The 26,144-nt window shown below is 40.6% G+C and overlaps 1 protein-coding gene across 3 annotated transcripts; it reads left to right on the forward strand.

Annotated features, from left to right (window-relative positions):
* CRBN (cereblon) lies at positions 1–25,030 on the forward strand. Of its 3 annotated transcripts, none has more exons than XM_080995828.1 (11): positions 1–158; positions 8,299–8,411; positions 9,640–9,842; positions 10,066–10,215; positions 12,053–12,215; positions 15,980–16,042; positions 17,400–17,484; positions 19,307–19,422; positions 20,061–20,125; positions 20,891–21,022; positions 21,940–25,030. In XM_080995828.1, exons 1-11 carry the CDS (start codon positions 92–94, stop codon positions 22,118–22,120), a joined length of 1,338 nt encoding a protein of 445 aa, XP_080851954.1. In that variant the 5' UTR covers positions 1–91; the 3' UTR covers positions 22,121–25,030. The 3 variants fall into 3 exon arrangements, with proteins under 3 accessions (XP_080851954.1, XP_080851955.1, XP_080851956.1); XM_080995829.1 differs by having other exon boundaries at positions 21–158; positions 8,302–8,411; XM_080995830.1 differs by lacking the exon at positions 1–158 and adding an exon at positions 1,236–1,527.
* Positions 25,031–26,144: the final 1,114 nt, after the last annotated feature.

Consider the following 26,144-nt stretch of genomic DNA (forward strand, 5'->3'; position numbering starts at 1 on the left):
CCCGCCGGATTCGCAGCTCCCCTTGCAAGGGCCGCCTCTTCTCCCTCCCTCCTCGCGGCGCCTTCCCAGGCTCCTCTCCGGGTAAACAGCGATGGCCGCAGACGAAGGAGGCGGAGAACAGGATAACAACATGGGGAACCACTTGCAGCTCATTCCCGGTAATGGTGGCTCCCGGCGCGCGGCGCGGGCCGGCCCTTCAAGGGTGGGCGGCGGGGGAGGCAGAAGGGCGTGCGAAGTCTCCCGAGGTATTTGGGTGGGGGGCGGCGGCGCCTAGTGCGTGGCAAAAAGAAATGGGGCGCTGCTGGGGGTGGGGGCAATAAGACTCGGGCAAGGTAAAAGCCACTGGCTCCGAAGAGCTTCCTGGAGGAGGAGTGGGGTGGGGTGAGGGGGCCGGGGGGTTGTGACAGTTGGGGTGTGTTTAAAGAGGTTTGTGGGGAAGAGAGGAAGGAAATAGGGGAGTGGGTGTATCGGAAGCAAAGGAATTGGGAAGGGGGGACTCTTAACGAAACCGCAGCGCTAGGGCTTTTAGGAACTGGAGTTGCTTTGGGAGAAGGCAAGGCATGGGTGAGAACTGGCAGTTTCAGGAATTGGGGGAGGGAAAATGTGTGTAGTGTACTGGGGGTGGGGTGGGGAAGAGGTGGTGCCGAGACCCAGATAATATGGGTTACTGGAGCCCTTGGCGTAGGCAGTGGGTGTGGGGACAGGGACTGGGATGGGTGGCCTTAAGTTGGAAAAGTGGGGTGTGTCTGGAGTAGGGCAAGAGAGGAGCTGACACAATCCAAAGGCAAGGAAGGGTGAGCCTGCGTTGGGAGGAATTAGCATCCCGCTGCCATCTGTCTGCATAAAGCTGGAGGAGCATCTGGAACCACTCCTGCCTGCTCCTTAAGCAACACAGCAAACAGGTGGACATATGTGTGGGTTTTTTATCGCAGGAGGATGCAAGGACTTTTCCAGTTAGGTTTCTGCCTCTCTCCGGTGCCACTAAAGGCATAGGAGTTGTGCCAGGGAACCGAGGCTGCAATCCTTGGTTCCAAAGATGAGTGCGAAGATGGAGATGGTGACCTGAAGGAACAGAAAGGGAAAAGTGCAAGTGTGGGCGCTGGGATGTTGTTGTGGACAGAAAAGGAAGGGTAGGGAATTGTGGTCTTGAGAGAGTATTGGAGCCTGGAACTTGAGGTAGGACAGAGAACTGAAGTGTTAAGGGAGGGTAGGGGAAATCTTCCAGGGTCACAGATTAAGAAGAGTCTGGAGTAATAGTGAGGTATCATATTTTGGCGAGGAAACAATAAAGGCAGGAAGATGGATGGGTATTTGTGACATTGGGTGGTGAGGGATCTGGCGTTTGGAATGGAGTCAGGCGGGAAATATTGTATGACTGGGGCAGAAAGAGAATAAGCAACATGGTACTGGAAAGCTGGTGGAGGTGAGAACCAAGAACAAGAATAAGAATCAAAAGTAGCAGACTGAGACATAGGCCATTAGGATTTAAGGAACTGGAACAAGGGGGGAAATGTGTAAGGGCTTGTGGTAAGTATTCACAAATCTGCTGCTACTATATAAACATTGTGCTGTATAGTAGTAACAGTTCAGACTTGTAAAGTAGGAGTATTAAAATTTGCTTTTCTTTGTCAAACAGTAGTCAGCCAAATGTCCCCAAGTGATTGTGCTATCTGTCCCCTGTGTGTCATCAGGGGTATAAGGCTAAGAAGTAAACCTTACACAAAATCCAGAGTGGAGTCCCTAAGATAGTTGGATGGCACCTTGTATGCCTACTTTTGGCAACTCATGCAGCCAAGCTGGTGCCAGACATACTGTTCTGCTTTCCCCCATCAATGAGGCTGAGTAGGGGGTCTTGTCATTTGGGTAGCCCAGGACCTCCACACACACTTCCCAGGCTTGTGCTCCAGGGAGGTCACTTCTGTGCTATCACAACGATTTGACTTCACACTTGGAGGCGCACTCAATTTTCTCCCGAAACAGATGGATGCCATTGATGTATCTCCAGCAGGTCACTCACTCTGAATTGTGAGGTGTTGTTTTAAGCTGCCATAACTAATCTCTGTGATGTTGTCTGTCAATGGGGAATGGGGGGAAAGATTGATGATACGTGCTAAGGAATGGTTCACTATAGTTTTTAAAATTACTATTTATCATTTACAAAGCACCCAAAATGTTCTAGGTACTATACAGTGGTACCTCGGGTTACAAACATGTTGGGTTACAAACTTCACTAACCTAGAAGTAGTACCTCGGGTTGAGAACTTTGCCCCAGGATGAGAACGGAGGCCCTATTAGCGAAAGCGTGCCTCAGGTTAAGAACGGTTTCGGGTTAAGAACGGACCTCCAGAACGAATTAAGTTCGTAACCTGAGGTACCACTGTACAGAGATTTAAGAACAAGAGTCCTGGCCTGCGGACTTTCACTTTAATAGATTCAGTAAAAAAGGAATCGGGAGGGAAAGAGAAACAAGAAAATGAATACTGTATGCTGTTTCTTGAAGTTAAGTTACATAATTGTTCTTCTAGTGACCAGCTGAAATGGCTGCTGAGGAGATTGTTCTGTGATGAAAGAGAAAGTGTCATATGAGCAAAAGAGGTGCCATAAATTTGGCTGTGATGAATACAGGGTTTTCTGTAGTCAATATAAATTTTGATTCTGTTAAAAAACAAAACCACAAACAACTAAAAGCCCAAATTGTTTAAAATATGTCTGTAGCAGGCCATATATATTTTATCTGAATAGCTTTCAGTTGGATGTGCTGTAGTGGTAAGAGAAGGTAGCTTAGGGAAACAATTACTGGTTTACTTTGATAAGAGAAGACTCAAAGGGCTATCTACATTAGATCTGTGTTCCATTTACTAATCCTTTAATATTATATGTGCACAATTTTGTGGTCATAAGACTGGTGGTTCTGTCACCCGAAGCAATTCAATTCAGGCAGCCTCTGTTAGAAGGGCAGAGCTGAATTTCTGCGTGTTTCAAACTGAAAAATAAGAAAAGGGGAAAAATTCTGGCCACTTCTAATTGGAAAAAAATAGACCATTATCTCTCTTCTTTTTGTGGAGATTAGTAGAAAACTACTCTTTGACACTCACACTATGTCATCTGCAACAGTGATGGGGCTAGCTACTGACCATAGGCTATTTGCTGTTTTGCAGGGCCTACCAGCTTTCAGCTGAACACTGTACCCCATTTACCCCATTTGTACAATGTCATACCATGTAGAGGGGTGACAGCTGGGTCTTTTTGATGATGCCTCAATTATAAGTATCTGCTCACCTCAGACTTTATATTTTTCATTTTTGTTTAAGGGGTTTTTACTTCGCCACACATTATTGACCGTTAGCAGTAAAGTAAGCATTTCCATTTTAAAAAAAAATCAAGACAGGTCTAACTGCCTTCTGCTAAGTTTTTTGGCATGCATAATTAGTTATGAGGTGTCAAGCACAGTCAGATTCAATACATAGTTCACAATAAAATTATTTTCTTCATTGGGTTTAGGTTAGAAATCAAAAAGATTCCTTGCTTATTAAGAACAGAATGATTCCTTACTACGTGTTAAAAACAAGTTAGCAATAGTAGTATATTATTCTATTGAATGAGTCGCATTTCCTGAAAAGCTTTCACTTGGAATATACTTCAGAGAGGAAATGAGCAAGGTGAGCAGCTGGGTATATTGGAATGGTTGCAAGAAAGTAAAGGTGGAAAGGAAATGAAGGGAGAAAACAGCATACTTTGCTTAGTCGTGTGCAATAGGCTGGTTGCATGGATACTGTGGTAGGTGTTATCCTTAAAGAATGAAACTGAAAGGAAAGATTGTGACTAAACCTGTTTTTCCAGCTGTTTTCTTGTAATATGTTGGCTGCAAGTTAATATGTAGAATTAATATTAATAAGACTTCTTAGTATTAGTCTAGTGTTCAGGGAGGAATGCTCAGTTTACATACTATTTGCATATGGAAAAATTGGTTGCTTTTGCATAAGACTGTGGCAAAGAGTAAAGTCAACTTGGCTTTCTGTTCAGTATGTAATTTGACTTTATTCTTTGAACCATTTGTATTGAGCAATTAGACTATTTTTGGCTACTGGCACCCTTGGCATTGTGAACTTTGCTTTACTCCTGCTCTCTGCTTATAGTGCAACTTAATTTAGAAGTTGGGTAACCATCTCTATAGATTTTGTTGCACTATCATCAGAGAGCAGGAAGAAAGCAAACTTCACCATGCCATGGATGCCAGTAGCCAAACAAAGTTTAATAGATAACATGGGAGATTCAGCCTTAGAGCAGATGATTTAATTAGAGCAGTAGTACCAGCGTTTTGGGATCTACTATCTGTGACTTGGGATCCACTTTTAAGCCCAACCAGATGCAAGAGGTTGTTTAGCTGTTTTTCAATACAGTACATTTCTGTTCTTGCCTAAAACACACACAAGAGTTTTGACAGTTTTGCTGGTTCTACCTGAGGTTGGTACATAACCCACTGCTATGAGCCTTCAGAACCTTTCTCCAACCATTCAGTATGCTGTCCTGTGTTGTAGAAATGTACAATCAAAGACTGTGACTGTGCCCTTTCTGTAAAACTGTGACTCTCAAAAGTGTCAGACTCATAATTACTGATCCCCAGTTATCCAAAGGAGAACTTTAGTATCACAAGACTATTGACAAATGAACTTCTTAATCCATATCCTGCAGAATATAAATGTTTCAAATATAAATAAAATATGTTGTTTTGCACAACAGCAAACCATACTGTACTGTGTTACCTGAAACACTAACAAATTGGTCGTGGCATAAGCCTCTGTGGTGAACTCTTATTTTTTGCTGCAACATTTAACACAGCTATCCCTCTGGAAATTATTTTGGATGTTTACCTTAATTTAATATATCTTAAAATATGTGTGTAATTTCACTTCCATCTTAAGATGATAGAAGGCAAGATGTGTGGTGTCTTCATCCATCTGTATTTTATCTTGCATCTGAGAAAGATAGGCTAAAGTGATGGGTTTTTTCCATTGTGCCACTGCAGTAAGATGAGTCATCGCTCTTCACAGGCTTTAGGCTCTTTCAGCCAAAATGCAACACAGTTAGGCTGCCACTTCTTTTCGTGTTAAAATGAGTGAAAATGAGAAACAGAAGAGTGCTTAACATGAGGTGGTCTTGAGAATGAAACACGACCTCATGCTAAAAGTAAATGGCAGCACATTTTAAAGGTTGCAGCCACCATTTGATCAAGCTTCAAAGGGAAGCTTTATAATGGAATGTAGATAAAATTGCCTTCTGCAAATAGGCATTTAAAAAAATTATTGAAAAGTAACATAACCTGATAAACTATTTGTGAAATGTGAAAGTTGGTGATGAGCTACTCTTGTGTTCTAACAGCATAGAAAATATGAGACCAGCATTTTAAGATTTCAGAAGCAATCTTAAGTACAGTGGTACCTCGGGTTACATACGCTTCAGGTTACACACTCCGCTAACCCAGAAATATTGCTTCAGGTTAAGAACTTTACTTCAGGATGAGAACAGAAATTGTGCTCTGAAGCAGCAGCAGGAGGCCCCATTAGCTAAAGTGGTGCTTCAGGTTAAGAACAGTTTCAGGTTAAGTACGGCCCTCCAGAACGAATTAAGTACTTAACCCGAGGTACCACTGTATGTGACTATAGTTGCTTCTGCAACAGCAGTGCAGGGAAAGAAGTGTCATTTTGACTGTCTTAAAATTTCAACACAGTAAATTTTAATTTACCTTGTGTGTTGAATGTGTCATGATATGCCAATACTGTTCATATTGATAAAATGGTGTAGGAATGTCATGGCAAGGTAGAATCATTCATCATCCTCGTGGTCTAGATCAAGGTTAGCTAATGTGGTGTCCCTTATACATTGTTGGACTTCCTGCATCACCTATAGTCAGGGATGATAGGAGTTTCAATCCAGCATTATCCGGACATTACCATATTGACTACCCTTGATCCTAGGCATCTCTTGGAGTTTGGGGGCTGAGCTGTGCTCACCATGGTGACTTGTAGCTTGACCTACATTCTGGAGAGTAATGATTGCTGTTTCAATGGGGTGAACGGACTTACACTTTATGACATAGCTTTCTACAGCTTAGTCAAAAAATGCCGCCCATGTTTTATGATGCACTCCTACTGCTCCACACTGTGTTTCACTCTCCATCTGGCCTTGTACTATTATGGACTGTAGTTTTTGTGAAATAATTTGCCTGTTCACCTAACAGCTGAGCAGCTGTGTATTTTTAAATGTAATTGTGCGGAGGGATTGTTTCCTTCAGGTTAATTTGCCATAACCCAGGGGATTAGAATGGAGGTAGCAACAAGAATCACAACTAAACAAGCCCTTCAAATTAAATTCTGGCCAAAGAAGAAAGATTTTTTTTTCCAGTTTGTCTTCCCATCATCTGATGTATGGTTGATGGGCAGAAAGGGATGTTGGAATGCCCTGCCTAAAAAAGTGTGCTTGGCCCCATAGTTTAGTTTTTGTCTAAGGTTTTCTAAACTGTGCATGGAATCGCCATGAGTAGAGGAGGCTCCCTGCTCCAGATCTTTACCATCAGATTAATTGAAGGTGGTAATGATGACATAGTGGAGAGGTTTGGCAGCACACCTGTGTCTCCATGTTTACCTGTTAGTAGAACTAACACCAGAATTGGGTTAGAGAGCTAGTATGGAAAGGAAAAATGTTAATGCACCCTACTGATTTAGAGGCTACAAATCAGGTGCAAAGATTATGGTTTACGTTATCTATGGTATTGAGGGTATTCTGTTTGCTGTTTTTTGTTGTTTTTTTTTAAAAAGGGACATACAGTTACAGGAAACACTGGGAATGTTTGCTAAAGTGGCATTAGAATATTAAAGAAGCATGAAAAGATGCAAATCATCATAGATTTCTGCTCTACAGTAATTCATGAATGGGTGTGAGTGCCTTGACTACTCAGCTAGAGCTAGCCCAAGACTGCGAAACAAACTAGATGTGCTTGTTATAATGCAGTTTGGCATTTCATAGCTACGTTTTGTTTAACAAATAGGTCAACTGGATATTCTGATTGGACCATGTTGGAAGCAAATGATTAAATCCTCTCCAAACCACCACCCACAGGCAACATTTCAAATCCTGTATGTCCCTTGTGCCAGCAACATGTTAAACAAAGAACAGCCGTACAAAACGAAACTGCACAATAAAAGTCATGTCTAGTTTGGCCCAGAACATCTTTCCATATCCATCTTATTTACCTGATTTGGCATTCTGATTTTTTATCAGAATCTCAAAAAATTAACCTGCATGGTTAGCATTTTTCTAATGGAGGTACTGTAAAAACTAAAGTGGTGTGGTTAATAAAGTACCATTACAACAAAGTGATTTTGAAAGTGAGATATTGCTGTGAGAAATGTCTAATTTGTTTTAGGCGTCCAGTTGCTACCCCTCCCAGTTTGGTGTCACCTGCAAATTGGATGAGCATCCCCTCAATTCCTTCATCCAAATCATTTATAAAGACTTTGAACAACAGGCCTAGGAAAGAACCTTGGGGCATTCCACTTGTCCGTTTTCTCCGGGATAATGAGAAACCATTAGTGATCACTCTTTGCTAGCTGCAACTCTACCTAACAGTAACCTCATCCAGCCCACATCTTACCACCTTCTTCAAAAATATCACTGGTGACTTTGTCACAGGCATTTTGCATATTAGCCTTTTGAGTCTGTCATGCAGAGATCCATATTGTTTTTGTAGAGCTCAGTACATAGAGCTTCTGTTCTGTTTCGTGGGTTGGATGCAGACTTTTCTCTCACTGTTTGCTGAAGAAACCAGGATCCTATGGGCTTCCTATGGATTGAAGAAGCTCAGTGATCTTCCCCCCACTACCACTTGCCTCACTTCTGCAAAGGGTTGCCCAACCCTCTAGAACAGTTTTTGTGGGCACAGAGTGAAGAGGAACTTAAGGGACCATATATCCCAATGGCAAAGCATATATTTTATGTGCACAAGAAAGTATTGTAGAGTAATTCCTGGGCATTTATTTAACAAAACTTGAAAAGACATTTATTTAAGTTGGACACTTGTTTCTAGGTAGTGTAAATGATATTTGGCTAGTCCATATAAGGCAACTGCTTATATTATATTATAATTTGTCACAGTACATTGCAAGTGATGGACTTTCACCATCATTTTTTTCGGAAATATTTCCCTGATATCAACTATTTTAGGCAATTTAATACTTGTGGTACTTTATTTTTTTGACAACTTGTTTTTTGTTTTTCAAAAAACTTTCTTGGACTTCTTAGCAGAGAGTGAGGAAGAAGATGACGTTGACATGGAAGTTGAAGATCAAGACAGCAAGGAGACTGAAAAGCCAAACATCATTAATTTTGATACTAGCCTGCCAACTTCACATGTGGTATGTGTGTCATATTGTTGCTCTTTCCTCAGCATCTGTGTTCCATGTTGGAAATTTAGAGCCCCAGGGACTATGTATATGGAACCATCAAAAACCATCTTCCACTCCCAAAGAGATTTTACTTTTCCCTGTGACTTCCAATTTTACCTCATGGTAGTAGCAAGAAAGTGAACCTAAATCCAGTCATGTTCTCCTACTAGAGCAACTTTTTGCCTCATCCTGTTATGGAAAAATATCTTCTTATAGGGCTGTGCACTCACTTCCAGTTAGCACTACAGTGGTGCCTCGCAAGACGAAATTAATCCGTTCCGCGAGAGTCTTCGTCTAGCGGTTTTTTCGTCTTGCGAAGCAACCCTATTAGCGGCTTAACGGATTAGCGCTATTAGCGGTTTAGCGGCTATTAAAGGCTTAAAGGCTTAGCGGATTAGCTGCTAAAAGGCTATTAAAGGCTATTAAAGGCTTAGCAGATTAGATAAAGGAGGGGGGGAGCGAAAAAAAAATCTCTAGACTCGCAAGACATTTTCGTCTTGCGAAGCAAGCCCATAGGAGAATTCGTCCTGCGAAGCAACTCAAAAACAGAAAACCCTTTCGTCTAGCGGGTTTTCCGTCTTGCGAGGCATTCGTCTTGCGGGGCACCACTGTATAGTCACATTGCCTAGTATACAGGGGTTTAGTTCCAATGGTTGCACGTAGCCAAAATTACCTTTTCTTTAGCCGGCAAGGAAGAAGGAGCACGGAGTGAAGAGGAACTTAAGGGACCATATATCCCAATGGCAAAGCATATATTTTATGTGCACAAGAAAGTATTGTAGAGTAATTCCTGGGCATTTATTTAACAAAACTTGAAAAGACATTTATTTAAGTTGGACACTGCCTCTCCTTACTTCATATGCCAGTGATCACCAGGCAGAAGGGAGGAGGAGGGAGGGAGACAGAGAGACACAAAGGCAGAAGAAAAAGGCTGGAATGGATCTGGAACAGAGGTGCAGCCAAGCATGTACGATTGAAATTGCATATGTTAAATATGTAGAAGATGAGGCTCAATTGTACTCCAAGCATGGGAAACACTAGTGGCTATTTTTGTTTTTCTTAGGGTTCTGTAGATCTAGTCCATTCATCCTAAAGCTCTGTTGTCTTTAATTTTTGCGTTTATAAACTGTGAATGATTCCAAGAACCCTCCCACTGAATTGCGACTTCTAACTGCTTTTTATTTCTTATTTTGGAAAGTATTTAGGATCTGATATGGAAGAGTTTCATGGAAGGACTGTCCATGATGATGACAGTTGTCAGACTATTCCAGTCTTACCCCATCTGATGGTAATGTTGATTCCTGGACAAACACTGCCTCTTCAGCTCTTTAGTCCCCAAGAGGTTAGCATGGTGCGGAATTTAATACAGAAAGACAGAACCTTTGCTGTTCTTGCATACAGGTAAATTAGTAAATAGATTTGCAGTTATGTGAAATTTATGCCATATCTGTAATGGAGAATGTTATGGACTGTTGCATTGTTGTTTTGTGTTGTTACACTCATTTCCTGAAAATCCCGAGCAGCTTGGGGGCTGAGGGGGAAACCGAAGATTCTTGATGAAGAGGTAATTCTGAAACAAGCTTACAGTAGCTTTTCCTGATATGTTGGTTTTTCTTCTTCTTAGTAACGTACTTGAAAGAGAAGCACATTTTGGAACGACAGCAGAAATTTATGCCTATCGAGAAGCACAAGAGTATGGAATTGAAACAGTCAAAGTAAAAGCAGTGGGAAGGCAGAGGTTTAAGGTTCTTGAAATAAGGACTCAATCAGATGGGTAAGGAAATAAGGAATATGTGGCAATGTTGAAGAGGGGAGCCTGTTTATATCCGGCAAAATTTAACAATCTTGCCAGTCTTAAATTTTCTCAAAATTCTCTCTTCACAGTTTGGTGTTGCTTAGAGAAATAGGTGGGATGTCTAAGTAATGAGTAATAATACCTTTTATGTGTACAGGTGTATGGTATGAAGCCACTTCCTTGCCATGTAAATATGATTTTGGCGGTGTCATACTGTTAACTAATCCAGGGTGTTTGGTGGTGTGCTACATAAATGCGCACCTTTAAAATTATGGATTATGTCTTTATGAAGCAGTGCATTTATTCTCTTCAGCGGTTCTGAAAACTATCGCTACTTTTGTGGCACAACTGATATTTATTACTCCCTTTGTCCCTCAACATCAGAGACCTAGCAGAGGATGAACAATAATAAAATATTTATGTTGAATAGATAATGACTCCTTTACAGAAAACAGCATCGTAAATAGCAATAGTTAATGCAGAAATAACATTTAAAACTGTCTTTAACTTTTAAAAAACAAACTCCTAAATAAAAGTTCTTTCAATTCTAAGATTATTATTTTTTTAATTAAATTTCTATACCGCCATTCTTACGAAGATCACAGGGCACTTTACAATATATATAAACCCAACAGTTTAAAAGGCCATAGATTGTTCAATAAGCCAAAGGCCTGGGAGAAGAGGAATATTTTTGCCTGGCCAACTATGCAGAAGGTTGGGAAAGGGGGGCTGTTTCCTGTCCTTTGCTAGATGGGGGTTTCTGAGGTTTTTTTTTAAAGACTTGTTTTCCTGACAGGGGGCGGTGGTGTTGACCTTCCATAACTTGCCACCCTAAGAACCCTCAGCAACTTTTAAATTTGGGGGTTTTCATCTCAAAAAAACAAAAGCCTGGGTTCTCCCCCCCCAAAAAAAATCCCACTTTTTTCTTAACCTGGAAAAGTTTTGAGCCATAGCTGGCCACTGTTGGACTACCTTCTGAAAAGGAAGCACTAGGGAAAATATATGATTAAGGTCTCTGTTTTGCAGAAATCTGTGTGTATAGAATGAAAATGATTTAAATACGTGTTTCCCTCGTAATAAATTCATAATCCTTACTTGGAATGTAGCAATTTGAACACAAGATGGCGGCACACATTAATGTCAGAAACTATATGTGTTATGGGAATGTTTTTTAAACAGGGTGGTATTCAAAGAGTAGACCTGTTAAGTTAATGGATGTGACTAACTTAGGTTCATTAATTACAGTGGGTCTACTCTGAGTTGGACTTGGTTGACTACATCTCTATAAGATTGTTCTCTTCTGTAGTGGTGGCATGGTTTTTGTAACCATTCTACACTGGGAGAGAACAAAGGCATCTGGAAAAAAGAGGAATATTGAGGAATAAAGTTCTTTGTCTAGACCTGTCTTATGTTTTACATGTTTTTCAACTAAAATTTTCGTTATGATTGGATATTACCTGTGGAATGTCAGCTGAGTAACACATATTGGGAGGAGACAAGTTTCGCGATGGCAGCAAGCTTTGCTTAAGACTTGGAACTTGTTTGGTTTTAATATCTTTGCCCATTTTAAAAGAACACACTTATATTCAGGAGCACGTCTATTGACCCTTGGGGTTTGACTAGCACTGGGGAAAATCCAACCAAATAAGTATCCATTATAGGCTGCAAAAGTAAAATGTGGAACTGAGATTTTTTAAATCCATTAAAATTTATGGGAGTGCTTTCCCCCCCAGATGTCTTATTGATGTAGCTAAAGGGGCCGAGTAAATAGCCAGACAGATGCAGTTTTCATACCTGTGTGAAATCTCTTTATCAGAATACAGCAGGCAAAGGTGCAAATCCTCCCTGAGCGAGTTCTGCCTTCAACTATGTCAGCAGTGCAGCTGGAGTCCTGCAGCAGATGCCACATATTTCCTTCTTCCAAGCCTGCAGCATGGCAGGATCAACATATACATCAATGGCGGCAGAAATATCAAAAGGTCAGAAGCTGTACTAATAGCAAATATATTCTCGAGGTGTGGATGCTTATGTTGCCAAAATAGGTAAAAAGGTAAAGGACCCCTGGACGGTTAAGTCCAGTCAAAGGCGACTATGGGGTTGCAGCGCTCATCTGGCTTTCAGGCCGAGGGAGCCGGTGTTTGTCCAGACAGCTTTCCGAGTCATGTGGCCAGCATGACGAAACCGCTTCCGGTGCACTAACTGCGCACAAGGAGGAAGTGTTTGCATGCTTGAGGAAGCCCCAAGGTTTGGTGAAGTACAACAAATATTGTGGGACTTGTTACAAGAACATCCTAGGAGAATTGTGCGTGCTCATTTGGGCAGAAAATGAAAACTGAGGGTGGGTAAATGATGTACAGTGGAACCTCAGGTTACGTACTGTCCTCCTTATGAACACTTTGGGTAACGAGCTCCGCTAACCCAGAAGTAGATGCTCCTGGTTGTGAACTTTGCCCTGGGATGTGAGTGGAAGTCGTGCACCAGCGGCGTGGCAGCAGCGGGAGGCCCCTTTAGCGAAAGTGTGCCTCATGTTAAGAACGGTTTCGGGTTAAGAACGGACCTCTGGAACAAATTAAGTTTGTAACCGGAGGTACCACTGTATCCTGGAAAAACTGGTGGGACTATGAGCAGGAACACACCACACTACAAAACTTGTTTGCAGGTTTCCCTTTTTCTAATTGTATGGAAAAAGTGTGGACTGGGGCTGGATCTAGACACATCAAAGAAGCATTTCAGTTTAAAGTGTTAATTTAAACAGGGAAAGCAGGTAGAGAAAAATGGGACTCCACATTGCCATCTGGTGGCACAATGTTATATAGCACACACAACGCATATACATCTTTTTCTTTGACACTCTAGCTCAGTCCTAAGTCAGATTGGTTGATGGCTGCAAACTTTTTACTTTTGATGCGTAAGAACATAAGAAATGCACTGATAGTTTAAGCTAAAGATGCATATAGGGTAGCACTCTGTTCTCACAGTAGCCAACTGGATGCCCAAATGTAGCCAGAGGTGCAGGTGCTTGGTGCAGAAGTCTGGGACCCTGTTTATTAGAGCAGCCCCAAAACATGTCTTCTTCCCTTTCCAAGTGACTTGCCTGGAAAAAGAGAGCTTTCAATCTCTCGGAAGAAACCTGCAGGCACCTGAAGGGTACTAGATGAAGAAGAGCACAAACTAATGACCCAGCCCTGTTCAGATCGTGTTTTGGATCAAATCTTCCAGTTGCTCAACATTATCCAAGTAAACAGGATTCACTGAGATGCTCTTGCCGTGGGGGCCATGTGCTGTGCAGTTCTTTTTCATTTGAAGATGAGCACTATCCTGTTATACCCGAATAGTTTTCCTCAGACTTAACACCATAACTTTTCCTGACCTTAATGCTCATGCATGTTCAAGCCTTAGCAAGTTCCTGGCAGTTTTGTTGCCACTCTCCATAGTAAAGTACTTAAATGAGAAGTTTTGAAGTAACTATTCAATTGGGTGCAATTCAGACTAGTGAACTGAAGGGGAAATTGGTATGAAGACTTCTGACTCTTCATCAGAGGAAGGTGGATTCCCTCACTTCTAGCTCCAGTTACACTTCTAGGTTTGAATTCACTGCAGCAGGTGTGTGCCATTTTATTTATTTTTGGCATTTTGTGACCGCGTGGTTCTTCCATTTATCAGTAATACATCTGTTTAAACTCTCTCAAGTTCCAATTGATCTCTTTACACCTCTTATGGACACATAGTTCCTACTGCCTAGTTATGTGCCTGGCTAAGCTGCTTTCTGGAGTTCTCTATTCTGCCCTTATCTATTGCCAGCCAGGCCATTCCCAAATTTGCTTCACTCTCGGTCTCAAGCAATCACATCCTTCTTATTAAAGGAATATTTTTTATATTAATCTTCACTTCTTTGGATACCTGCTGTGATAGCTTCTTTCAATGCAGAGCACAGGTCTGTTTATCATAAATGCAATTATTCCCACAAGCACTAGTTTAACAAAACTTTTTTCTTTTTCTTTTTTTAAGTCTCGGAATAATCTCCCAACACCAGACTTCTTCAGTGCTTGTGTAAAGTCACTCACATTTCCTCTCTTGGTATTAATTTGCTCGCTTTGGGGAAAGGTAGAATGTGTGGTTCATCCATGTAGCACTATTAACAAAGACTCACCCTCAAAATAAAACTTGCAGAAAATAGCGTTAGCTATTTGAACCATTGCTCAGAGTAAATCTGATGTCTTTAAAAAGTCCTTAAGTGGGCGTTTATGGTCCCTAATTTTGGAGGTAACTTAAAATGACTGTTATATCTTCAAGGAATATTGTTAGCTTTCCTCTCCCTTTTGTGATCTCTTGGATCCCTTTTTCCTTTTTTTGAGGCTTAGCTCCCCCCCCCCCCAATTGCTGTGTTTCAGTTAATAACTGGAATGTATACATGAGCTTTGCAGCTTCCTGATATATGCAGCAGCGTAGACACAGCTTCACTTAACCCAAGCCGTTTGTTTGAAGAGGTTTTCTGTGCGATTGCAGCAGCTTGGACCTCATAAATGCAAGCAGACCAAGGTTGCTTTCACACAGATGAGAATGCCTTGCATTCATTTTGGCCTGCATCATTCACACAGTGGTGTGCTGTGAAAAACAAGGAAATAGATGTGTTTATATCAGTTTGTATTCTGTTGTGGCTTTGTATGAAGCAACTCATGCGAAGGAAGCATTCCATTTTTGCTTATTTCCCCCGACCTACTACCCATTTACAGTCCTTGAAAAGTTGCTCCTGAAGTGGGCATAGTTTGAATAATGGCCCAGAGGTTTGTAGAAGGTTGGACTGGGCAATATATCATCCAATACTGGTTTGAAGTCCTCTACTGTGATATCAGTTTCATAATTTTTGACCTGGCAATATATAGTGAATCATAATGCGTGTGTGTGTGCTCTGCAAAAATGACAATGTGGGAACAACCGTGAAGCCAGTCTATGCCTCTACATAGCTCCATCCTTATTTCAGACATTGTATATTGTGAAGTTCAGTTGGTGGTATAGCATAATGTTGAAAACCAGATATCACCCAGCCCTAGTAGGAGGATTGGCCAAAATTGCATGTCCCACCTTGTTTCACTTATTATTTTTTAATCACATTTTGATATACCCATAGATTTTACTTTATTAGTTTAGTCTGTAATTGATGATGATTATGCCTTTAAAGAGTGAGAGTTGTGCAATAACTTTCAGGGCTAAAAAACCCTTCAGTAGCAATTCAATGGTTCCAAAGTGTACCCTCACAGAAGTAAAAACAGGGTTAAAATGTTTACTTCTGTGAGGGTACACTTTGGAACCATTGAATTGCTAGGCAGCACGATCTGAAAAGCAGTTGCAATAGGCTATTTGGATTTTAAGTAATGTTTGCACTATTGGGGTTGGTGTGAATAAAATCAACTTAAACGGCAATATTTGGAATTATCACAGTAGAAATATCAACCTGATGTCTCCGGATAAAAACAGTATTGGATGCTATGTTTAAAGATATAAATAATGGGGATCAAGCACATTTCTATCTACTCACCAGGGTTTTCTGAGGTTCACAAGGTGTGTTTTGTACCTTGATCGTAACATAGTGAAACAAATAATTATGCTAATAGAGCATGCATTGGGGAGGGGAGATTTGCTTGATGAAATATTTATAGAAGTGTTCTCTTTCCTCTAGTAACTGAAGAATATCATTTATTACTTAGCAGTAAGGGTAAATATCTATATCTGTTTTGTCTTGCAGCGCAAATTCCACTGTGCTAGTCTGACTTCCTGGCCGTCTTGGTTGTATTCCTTATATGATGCTGTAAGTATTAATAAGGTCTTGCTCTTGGTTTTATCTCTCAATCTGGCATGTTCTTTTTGCCTCTGAGAGAACAAACCTATGTTTTAAAATGGCAGCTAACCAGTGAACTGCTACTATGTATTAGATATCTGACCTTCTGTCAGATATTGCCAAGGAAACACAAGTTGCTGTCTCAGCAAGATCGCTGCCCCCACGGCCTATACCTAAACAGCATTGACAGGTTCAACCACCTCTCGACCAGCATGCAATCGTCTTGGTCAAGACTAACAAGAGTGGGAACCTCTGGACTGTACAGGTTCTGCAAGGGATAGATATAGTCTGCCAATACACACTGGAATCCACCCTGCAATCAGGAATGACGAAGTGGCAGGAGCCAGGAGTTTGGTGAAGAAGAAACTGGGTCATAGGCTAATTCAGCAGCAGGATTACATGGTTTTATTACACCCTACATCTGCCATCCAACACACCTTCACCAAGGGGTGCCTGAGACTATCAACTGTGATAAGATTGATGATTGCTAAATGGATTGTATCCAAGGATGACTCCTTTCCATGAGTGGAAACCCCATGGTGAAATCACTGGATACCATTCATAACGTTTTAATATGTCACAATTCCCTCAACCCTTACAGAGAGCTAATTGGTTGGCATACATATGTTTAGAACAAGAAAGGTGTACTATGTGCCCATCTTGCCCACGGATAAAACAGTATGATTCAGGGGGTCACCAAGCTTTTTGAAGTAGTGGGGACATTTTGAATTTTGAAAGAGGGCTGGGGGTGCCAAGCACAAAATGGCTGCCACAGAGGGGCATGGCAATAATGCAGAATTAATGAGACAACCATGCCTGAAAACCTTTTTGTTACCATGGGAATTCAGCCAAGTCCTACTTGTCCTGATTGTGGAGAAAACACGCAGAGAGAGAGAGAGAGAGAGAGAGAGAGAGAGATCCTGTTGCTATCTAACAACAGGAAGCATTCCTTGGTACCATAAAAAATACACAAGGTAGCCATACAACTCTTATTCCATAGAAGCAGGTACCTGCACATTTTGCCCCATAACTTTATTTCTAGGAGGCCTAAATACTATTTGGAAATGAAAGCTCAGCGATTTGGGCACCACTGTAAGACTTCAGCTGTGCCATGGCTTAACACCAAGCTGAAATTCATACAAGTGTGAATTAGACATTGATACATGTATGGATTTCAGCTTGGTGTTAAGAAGCTGCACCTTTCTTAATAAAACTTTACTGCAAAAGATATAGCTAGATACACTTTCTCTACGTTATTCTTCATTCTTATTTTTTTAAAAGAAAAAGGAGTTTGTATGTTTAAATTAGGTTTTTCTTCCAACACAAGGAAACCTTGATGGAAAGAGTCAAGCAGCAGCTGCACGAGTGGGATGAAAATCTTAAAGATGAATCGCTTCCATCAAATCCAATAGGTACTCTTAATAAATAACTTTTACTTGAAAATTTTTCTTGTTTGCTTCTCTATGCACTTTAACTGATAGAAGAAAAAGTTGCATTTGCCTAGCAAAGTAGGCTCTGATCAATGAAAGCTCATGGCTGCATTAAGACACTACACATTTTCTAGTTCTCCATGGTATAGGGGATTGGCCATGAACAGTGTGTATTCAAGACAATAAGATTCAATTCACATCCCAGTTTGGCATTTAAACAACCTGATTTCAGTTCACAGTGATTCAGACATTGCCTAATTTGGAAAATTTAAACTTTATGTTTTCACATGCAGGATTTTTTTTTAAATCTAGCTTTTCTCCGTTTGACAGACTTGGATAGAGTTTGTGGGCATAATGGCCCTTCCTGGATGGATAAAGCCGGTCAAACCCTAGGGCTTTAGTTTGTGCTGGGCAGCATTTTACGCGTGCGCACACACACACAGCATTTCAGAAAGCATTTACTTACCCTAGCCTATTGTTTTGTGGGAAATTTGCCTAAAAAGGGAATACAACAGAGAGGTATCCCTAGCTAAGAACCCTGCCAAATTTTGGAAAGATGTATAGTGGGTTATTGGCAGTAGACACCATTTTAAAGTTGATTTTGTGGGGAGAACTTCCCTTCCTGTGGTTTTGTGGGCAGCAATTTTATTTTGAAAATGGCATGCATAACAGAGGTGTTCCTAGAAAAGTCACCTGCTAATTTTCAAATGGAGAGACTAGGAAGCTATTATGAATAGTGAGGGGAACAGCTTCAGACCCATTTTCTGCTCAGTTGACACCAACATAGCAGAAAACCATAGAAAGTAAGTGCAAAGCTAGTTTGAGAGATGTGAATGTGTGGGCATGTAGCAAAGCAGCAGCAGGCCTTGAATGTCCAGCATTGTCCAAGCAGGGACTACTAGGAGGGCTACTAAAAGAGAATGAAATAGGCACTAACTAATTTCTTCCTGATTAGAGGCTAGACGGTTCCAAAAAACAAACAAAGATACCCCTCCCTTCTATCTCTCCATCCTGATATTTTCCTTATCTGGCTAGCTTTGGGAGAAAGATTTCACTTTTGACAAGCACATTGTTTCCAGTATTTATTTTACGAATCTCAATGCATAAAAGGCTTTGGAGATTCCTGCTTTATTTCAGAGTGCTTTGGCAAGACCCTATTTTGGTTCAGACAAATTGCAAATCTTTGGCTCAAGGTTCAGGACTTGTCTGGATCTAACACACACCCCTGTTCCCTCTGTACCTTTTAGAGTTGTCCGCTTTAAATAGCACATAAGTGTGCTTCCTTCCCAACATTGCAGATTTTCAGTGTGAAAGCCACAAAAAATGGCTTATATGTGGTCATTGTCGAGTAATAGACAATATAGATTTCTACTATCACATGTAACCCCAGCAGGCATCAAACAGAAACTTCCATTACTATACAAGTGACCGGCTCATATTTATAAGAAAATGGATTAACTATGTGGTTTAACATTGCCTTTGCTCTTTGCCTTGCTTTACAATTTGCATAATGCAGCCTGAGAGAGTTGCATCAAAAAAGCAATATTGTCACCTTTTTTATTTTTTTTTATTTTTAATGCTATATGTAGTGCATTTTTTAAAGATCATAGTCCATATGCATCTGCTAAAAAGCATGTGGCAGAAATTGCCACTTCGTTTATTCCAGTTGAGCTGATGCCAGAAAAGATTGCTGGTAGATTGTGATTGATTCCTTGTAATAGTTATGCACTGATTAACTGGAAATTATAATGTGCTGTGTGTCTGATTGACCTTCTTTTAAATATATGAAATTGAATTTCTTCAGATTTTTCATACAGAGTTGCTGCTTGTCTGCCCATTGATGATGCACTGCGAATTCAGCTGCTTAAAATTGGTAGTGCTGTTCAGCGATTACGATGTGAACTAGATATAATGAACAAAGTAAGTGTACTGAACTCTTTACAAGGTCTTGAAATTGTTCTCTTGCTTACCTGGGAGCAAGTTCCCAGTTAAGACTTTTGAGTAGACACAAGGCTATCAATAGCTACTAGATACGATGACTATAGGCTGCCTGCAGGATCGGATACAGCGTGCTCCTGACTATAGACACTTGGGCACAACAGTGGTTGAGTGCTATTGCACTCATGCCCTGCTTTTGAACTTCTCATTGTCATCTGGTTGGCCGCTTGTGGAAAATGGGATGTTGAATGATGATGTCCAGAGGGACAGTCATGGATAGGGACATTGGGCGCTCTGCTCCATCACTGGGTCTAGAGTGTTTCCAATATTGCAAGTCTTAGGTCTTTACAACTTTCAATAAGGTTGTTGTCAACTTTATTACATTTAATGTGTCGGTCTCTTCATTGCCGCCACAGAAAAAGAGTTTCAGGAAGCAGTTATGAAAACTTCTTAAAGGGAAAATAAGGTTCCAAGTGGTCTCCTTTTTAGGAAAAGTTACTGGATTAAACCTGCTTTGCTTGCAATTTAAAGTATTTAAACAAAATGTTTTGCGGATCTTCCGTTCTGTTAGTTAAAAAATGTTAGTTTCCCCATTTATGTTTGCTTTATTGCTTTTGTAGTGTACGTCTCTCTGCTGTAAGCATTGTCAAGACACAGAAATAACTACTAAAAATGAAATATTCAGGTGAGTTTGCAAAGGGCTTACACTGTAGAAATTGCCTTGAAATAAATACCCTCTTAGCTTCTAAACTGCATTTTAACAATTTTAGCAAGCAATTTGTAAAGATTGCATTTTAGGTGGAGAATAATCCCAAAACAAATATAATCCCAAAACAAATATAAACAAATATATATATATTGGACTACAAATGTTTGGCTCTAAGTGGATCTCACTGATACATGTGAAAATCACTGAGAGTGCTCATGTTCTCTTATAGAAAATTTTTATTCTGCTGCTGAGAAATTTTCACAGAAACATGTTAAGGCAATGAACCAATTATGTGGTTGTTGACCAGATTGTTGAAGCAGGTAACAAAATGTTTTGGGGCAGAGTGTTTCTTGAAATGCCATCCCTTGACCTCAGATAGTCTTGGCTGGTCTCCCCCTTACTATCTATCTATCTTTCTATGTATTTTTATACTATTATTATTATACCTATATACTACTGTATCATAAGAATATATTACAGCTGTTTACAATATAAAAACATAAAACCAAATAACAACATAATAAAAAGGTAACAAATTAAAACAAAAAACATTAAAAAGATAGACCAATTTATTTATTAAAATTTTTTATAGCATTCACCTACAATTCCATGTTTCTATGATCTCCCCCATGATGAATATTAATGTTATTTAAAACAGTAATATTCCCCATGTCTAATTTCTCACCAGCCACCAGTATCTTGAGTGTTCGAAGTTGACTTTTAAAAATTTGTTCCTTGCAGTTTATCTCTTGGTGGGCCTATGGCTGCATACGTGAATCCTCATGGATTTGTGCACGAGACGCTTACTGTGTACAAAGCTTGCAACCTGAATCTGACTGGCAGATCTTCCACAGAGCACAGCTGGTTTCCTGGGTAATAAAATGCCTCTCATTAATGCTAGTAGGTTTGGGTATTAATATGCCGTTTGAATGCTTTTGCTTTTTACTGTATTGGTGTATACCTCATACATAGCGTATACCCTAAGAACTAGTAAAATAAGAGTACCTGGGAGGTGCCAAAAAAACCAAGCCCCCAGAATATTGAGCGTTGGGCAGACTGGTAAGACACCTTATTCAGATGTGCAATATATTTCTTCCTTATCCATCACAAAGCTCCTTGTGGCTCAAGCATTTCTTTTAATTTGTACTCACCATTCCTTTATGCAGATAATGATTTTTTTAACAACTTCAGGGCATAGAAAACAGATATTCCTGCTGCTGTTCTGGTTCAAATGCAAACTGGATTATTGCTTGTTTGGAAATACTCTCATAAGCATTACCCGTCAGGGAAAGGTTTCTAGCCTAAACATCTGAATAACCTCTAAGCAAATTTGTTAACTCATATTCTAGAAGCCACCCCTATAATTTTAGTTCATGCCCTTAAATTGGTTGGATTCTGCCTGGAACATGTGCAAATGATTCCTCTTTCTGAAGTACTATACAGTTGTACCTTGGTTTTTGAACAGCTTACTTCTCAAATGTTTCGGCCTCCGAACTCTGCAAACCCGGAAGTGACTGTACTGGTTTGTGAATTTATTTTTGGAAGCCAAATGTCTGGTGGGGCTTCCGCAGTTTCCAATTAGCTGCAGGCTGCATTCAGAAAGCGTGCTTTGGTTTTCGAACGTTTTGGAAGTCGGACGGACTTCCAGAACGGATTCCGTTGGACTTCCAAGGTACGACTGTGGTGGCTTTGCTACTCTGAGCTCCAAGTGACAGTAAGGGCTATTGCAAGTAGTGATTTATGAGATATATCCTGCTCAAAAAGGCTAATACGATGCTGTCCACTCCTAGGTATGCATGGACTATAGCAGAGTGCAGAATCTGCGGAAGCCACATAGGCTGGAAGTTTACTTCAACAAAGAAGGATATGTCACCTCAAAAGTTCTGGGGATTGACCCGTTCTGCCCTGCTGCCAAGGATTCCAGAAACAGAGGATGAATCCGGTAAAAGATCACTGTTGCTTTGCCTGTGATCAGATAACCTTACCTTGGATGAATTAGCAGTCAGTGTCTTCTTAAAAAAAAAAAAAAATCTGCAAAGTGCTGCATCTTATGTCTGATTATCTAAAAGGACCTGTTCACCTGAGCTTTGTGCAGATAAAAGTACTGTTGCTTCCAAAGGCCCTGGTTTAGACTTCTGAAGGAAGAAGTACCAAACGTGCGACGGAGATGAGAAAAAAAGCAGTCCCCCCCCCCCAATTCTTTCATAAACACTGAAACAGACAGCTGAGACTTAGATTTGCCCTTTAATAGTGCAAGAAGACTCATACTATCGGTGGGAAGATAAAACTGTGGAGGAGGAATGAAGACTGAGTGTAACTCAACTTGTGGATAATGAACAGGTATAAGGTATCGCCCACTGTTATATTTCCCTGTAGAATGTTGTGAATTTATAAGAAATCCTGTTTTTTTTAACTGTGTGGAATAAGCTTACAGGTATTAGTGTTTGCTTGAATAAGCCTTAAAAGAGGACAAGGCCTAAACCTCCTATAGGGGGTCCATGTGATGACAGTAGGTCCCTCGTCACAAAGTGGTTGCTGGCAGAAGCCTGCTGCTGAAAGGACTATTATATGCAATTCCTTTGTTAAAAAATAATAATCCCTATAGAATTGTTTTGTTGTATCACCTTTAGCTGATTTTGCTCCATTTGGCATGTTCTGGCTGATATTTTTTTTTAAACGAAAACATAAGTTATTCATGAAAATGTTTAGGACTGCGCTAAAGTGTAATTTTCTTCGTTAATATCTTCCGTCTACCATATTGCGATTGTGTATCTTTTTTACATGTCTAAGATTCTGTGGGGTCCTTGGAAGTGCCGTTTCTTTTGGCATTGGTAAGTTGCAGCTGCCTGTCAAAAGTTTGAAAGGGTGTAATTCAATTATAACTTGCTCTTTAGAACAGGAACTAGTAATGCTTCCCATTTGAGCAGGTTGGTTTTTAGGAGACATGTATGGGTTATTGAAATGGGGGCTAAAAACAGCAAAAAGGGGTGTGTGTGTGTGTGTGTGTGTGTGTGTGTGTGTGTGTTTGCCTTGTTTTCTTAGAATGCACTTTGGCAAGGAAAGTCTGCAGATGGCAGACTTATTTTACATATATTGGTATTCCCCACCCCTGGCCCGAGACCATTTTTGTCATTGCACTTCTTCGGAATATATCGTTAGAGATCTCGTTAAGGGTGGCTAGGTATCTTGTTGAAGTAACAGCATTGCCGATTGTATAAGAACCAATGCATTTTTCTGTGGAGGGAGATAACGGCTTTAAAAAAAAAGCAAGCCCCCAAGTTTAGTGATCCTGCCATGGCTTCCGTCACTCCGCTGCTGAAAGCTTATTTTGCTGGCAATAAACTGCATTAGACACAGAAAGGGTGTTAGGAACTCAGTGTGCTTGATAGATAGGAACAAGCAACTCTGTAATTCAGGGTTGCTTCCTTGAAGTCTTCTACCTCTGTAGTACTATGTTGTTTTTTTATTTCTCATTCCGGTCACAACAACGATCACCTTTATTTCGTGCTGCAGCACTGTCTCTCTGCTGAGCTGTGAAAAGCAATAGTAGCTAAAACCTCATTTTGGACAGAGTGAGATGTAGGTCGTTGTGTTAAGAGAGAGCATTTTAGCTTTTTATTTTCTCCAAAAGGAGCTTGTATAGGATTGCAATATTAAAACATTAATGTGAAAGCACAGGATTGTGATGACTGAATACTAGAGTCAGGATACTAGAGAGCTTTCTCCTAAGTGGGAAAAACGTTGGAGCCTCTGCTTTTTGTTTTTGTTTTTAAAGAGGCTGGAGTTTTCATTGCCATCAGTGGGATTTGTGGGTGGCAAGGATTTTGAAGGGGGGAAAAAGCCTGTTTTGAATGGTGGTGGGACATGACCATTTGTGAAGCTGGCATGTGGGTAAGGGGGGAGGGTGGATTTTGAACCTTTGCTAACAATAGTGTGATGCTAATATGACTTCTACATGTTAAAATCTCATCCTTCCATCTCTTATGTGATGAATGCTCACTGTAGCTAGTGCCCCATTGCAAGAACTCTCTCTACATGCTGCTACCATCTCTTCACCTCCTAAGCATGATGAGATCAAGAGCAGGTCTGAGGTTCCAACACTTCTCTTATCCACCATTGTAGGAGGGGAGAACTTCTTCTTCTTCTTCTTCCTCCTCCTCCTCCTCGAACAGATCACTTTTACTACCTCTTCCCCACCATCACTCCCACCATATTATAGAACAAACTTTTCTATCTCGCACAGTGTCATAGGATCAGGGAGGTCCCACGTTTTCAGTGAACCAATACGTTTGTTAAATTGCACAGATCTGGTACATGCAGATGATACAAGCCAGGACCTGTTCCTGATCTTGTTGTGCATAGAGTTGAGGCAGCAGAAGCACTGCCCACATCTTTTATTAATATCAACTATGCTTGTGTGCAAGCCAGCTTCCAATAAACAGAGGTTGTGTAACAGCAGCGTTTGATGAATTGATGTCAATATATTTTACTGGCTTTTGTTCTGCAGTTGCCGCAGAAGAAGACAGAGTAGTTACACAAGACGTCAGCAAGCTTAAAATTTGCCTATTTGGTGGAAATGTGTGTAAACACGGGCGGGGGGGTTTAAAAAAAGGGGGAAACATTATAGTGAGATCAACGAGAAATAAATACTCCTAATTTCATTTAATGTTGACTTGTTTCTGCCTTCTGCCACAGTCTGTGTAATGGGTTTGATATTATCAAGCTCATAACATTTTCTAGCTTATAAACTAGTGTGATTTCAAGTAACTGCTAAAACCGTATATTCTGGTGTTGTGCAACTGGATGTTGTACCCTCAATGAAGAATTCTTTATGTAGATTATATGCTTTCTGGTTCCAGTATAAAACCAATAATGCTTCTCTGTGTTGGCTTGGTTTTTCCTGTGCTCGTATATTGTGGGTTTTATGTCAAACAACTGGAGAAAATGAAAACTCTCAGGGAGTTAAAGTCTATTATATCTTCATGTTGAAACAGATTATAAAAATGTCAGAATCAGTATTTCCATCTGAGCACTAAATATTAGATAATTGCATTTATAAAAAAAAACCTATACATGTCTACTCAGAAATAAGCCCCACTGAATTCATTCCCAGATACGTGTGTGTGTTAGATTGCAGCCTTAGGCTTTACTCAGAACAGACACATTGAAATTAGCATGTCTTAAGTTAGATCCATTAATTTCAGTTCATCTACTCTGACTGAAATTTCGTTGAATTAACACCCTTACTATTTAAAAGGTTTTTCTAAAATCAATATAGATCTCATTACAGATCTCCCATCTTTATTTTCACACACAAATAGCTATACAAAACATTTTTTTTCCTTGTTACCGTTTACGTGGAAGTGCATTTCAATTTTAATGCGAAGCCTTTTTAGTAGTGCTGTTTCTATTCAGAGAACAATTCTTCGTTCATTCAGTGGTGGTTTTTGCCTGACTGTTGTTAAAACTGCTCTTTGAAAGCTGCAGTAAGGAAAGCACACCGTGCTTGTAACTGCTCCTTTGTTTGCCTTTGGGAAGAATAAACTAGCAGCTAGCCGTGAGAGGTAGAAAAGGAGAATCCCCAGTACAATGACCCATTTGCACTGGGGTTAGGTTCCTGGCCCGTGTGTCATCAGAGTACACATAAGCCCTCTCCCTACGCCCCCCCCCCCAATTCTGTGCATGCGTACACAGTCATGTGTCAGTTGGATGTGCAGAAATGGGGCATTGCCTGTACTCCCAGAACCTCTGCTGAGAGGGTCTTGCCCCCCAAGCAATGCGGAGAGCTTAAAAGCTTGTCTTGCGCCAGGTCCATTGGGTCACCCATCATGAAAAGAGCTTTTAAGCTCTCTGCCTTGCTTGGATTTAACTACCGTATTTTTCGCTCTATAAGACGCACCAGACCACAAGACACACCTAGTTTTTGGAGGAAAACATGAAGAAGAAAAAAATCTGAATCTCAGAAGCCAGAACAGCAAGAGGGATCGCTGCGCAG

The sequence above is a fragment of the Podarcis pityusensis genome (genome assembly GCF_964106645.2).
Source record: "Podarcis pityusensis genome assembly, chromosome: 2".
NCBI classification, from domain to species: Eukaryota; Metazoa; Chordata; class Lepidosauria; order Squamata; family Lacertidae; genus Podarcis; species Podarcis pityusensis.

What these genes read in the sequence shown, in the direction of transcription:
- CRBN (XM_080995828.1), top strand. Translation starts at nt 92, where the DNA reads ATGGCCGCAGACGAAGGAGGCGGAGAACAGGATAACAACATGGGGAAC. An exon ending in CCACTTGCAGCTCATTCCCG is followed by an intron (nt 159 to 8,298) that starts GTAATGGTGGCT and finishes TGGACTTCTTAG; the next exon opens with CAGAGAGTGAGGAAGAAGAT. An exon ending in TTTGCTGTTCTTGCATACAG is followed by an intron (nt 9,843 to 10,065) that starts GTAAATTAGTAA and finishes TCTTCTTCTTAG; the next exon opens with TAACGTACTTGAAAGAGAAG.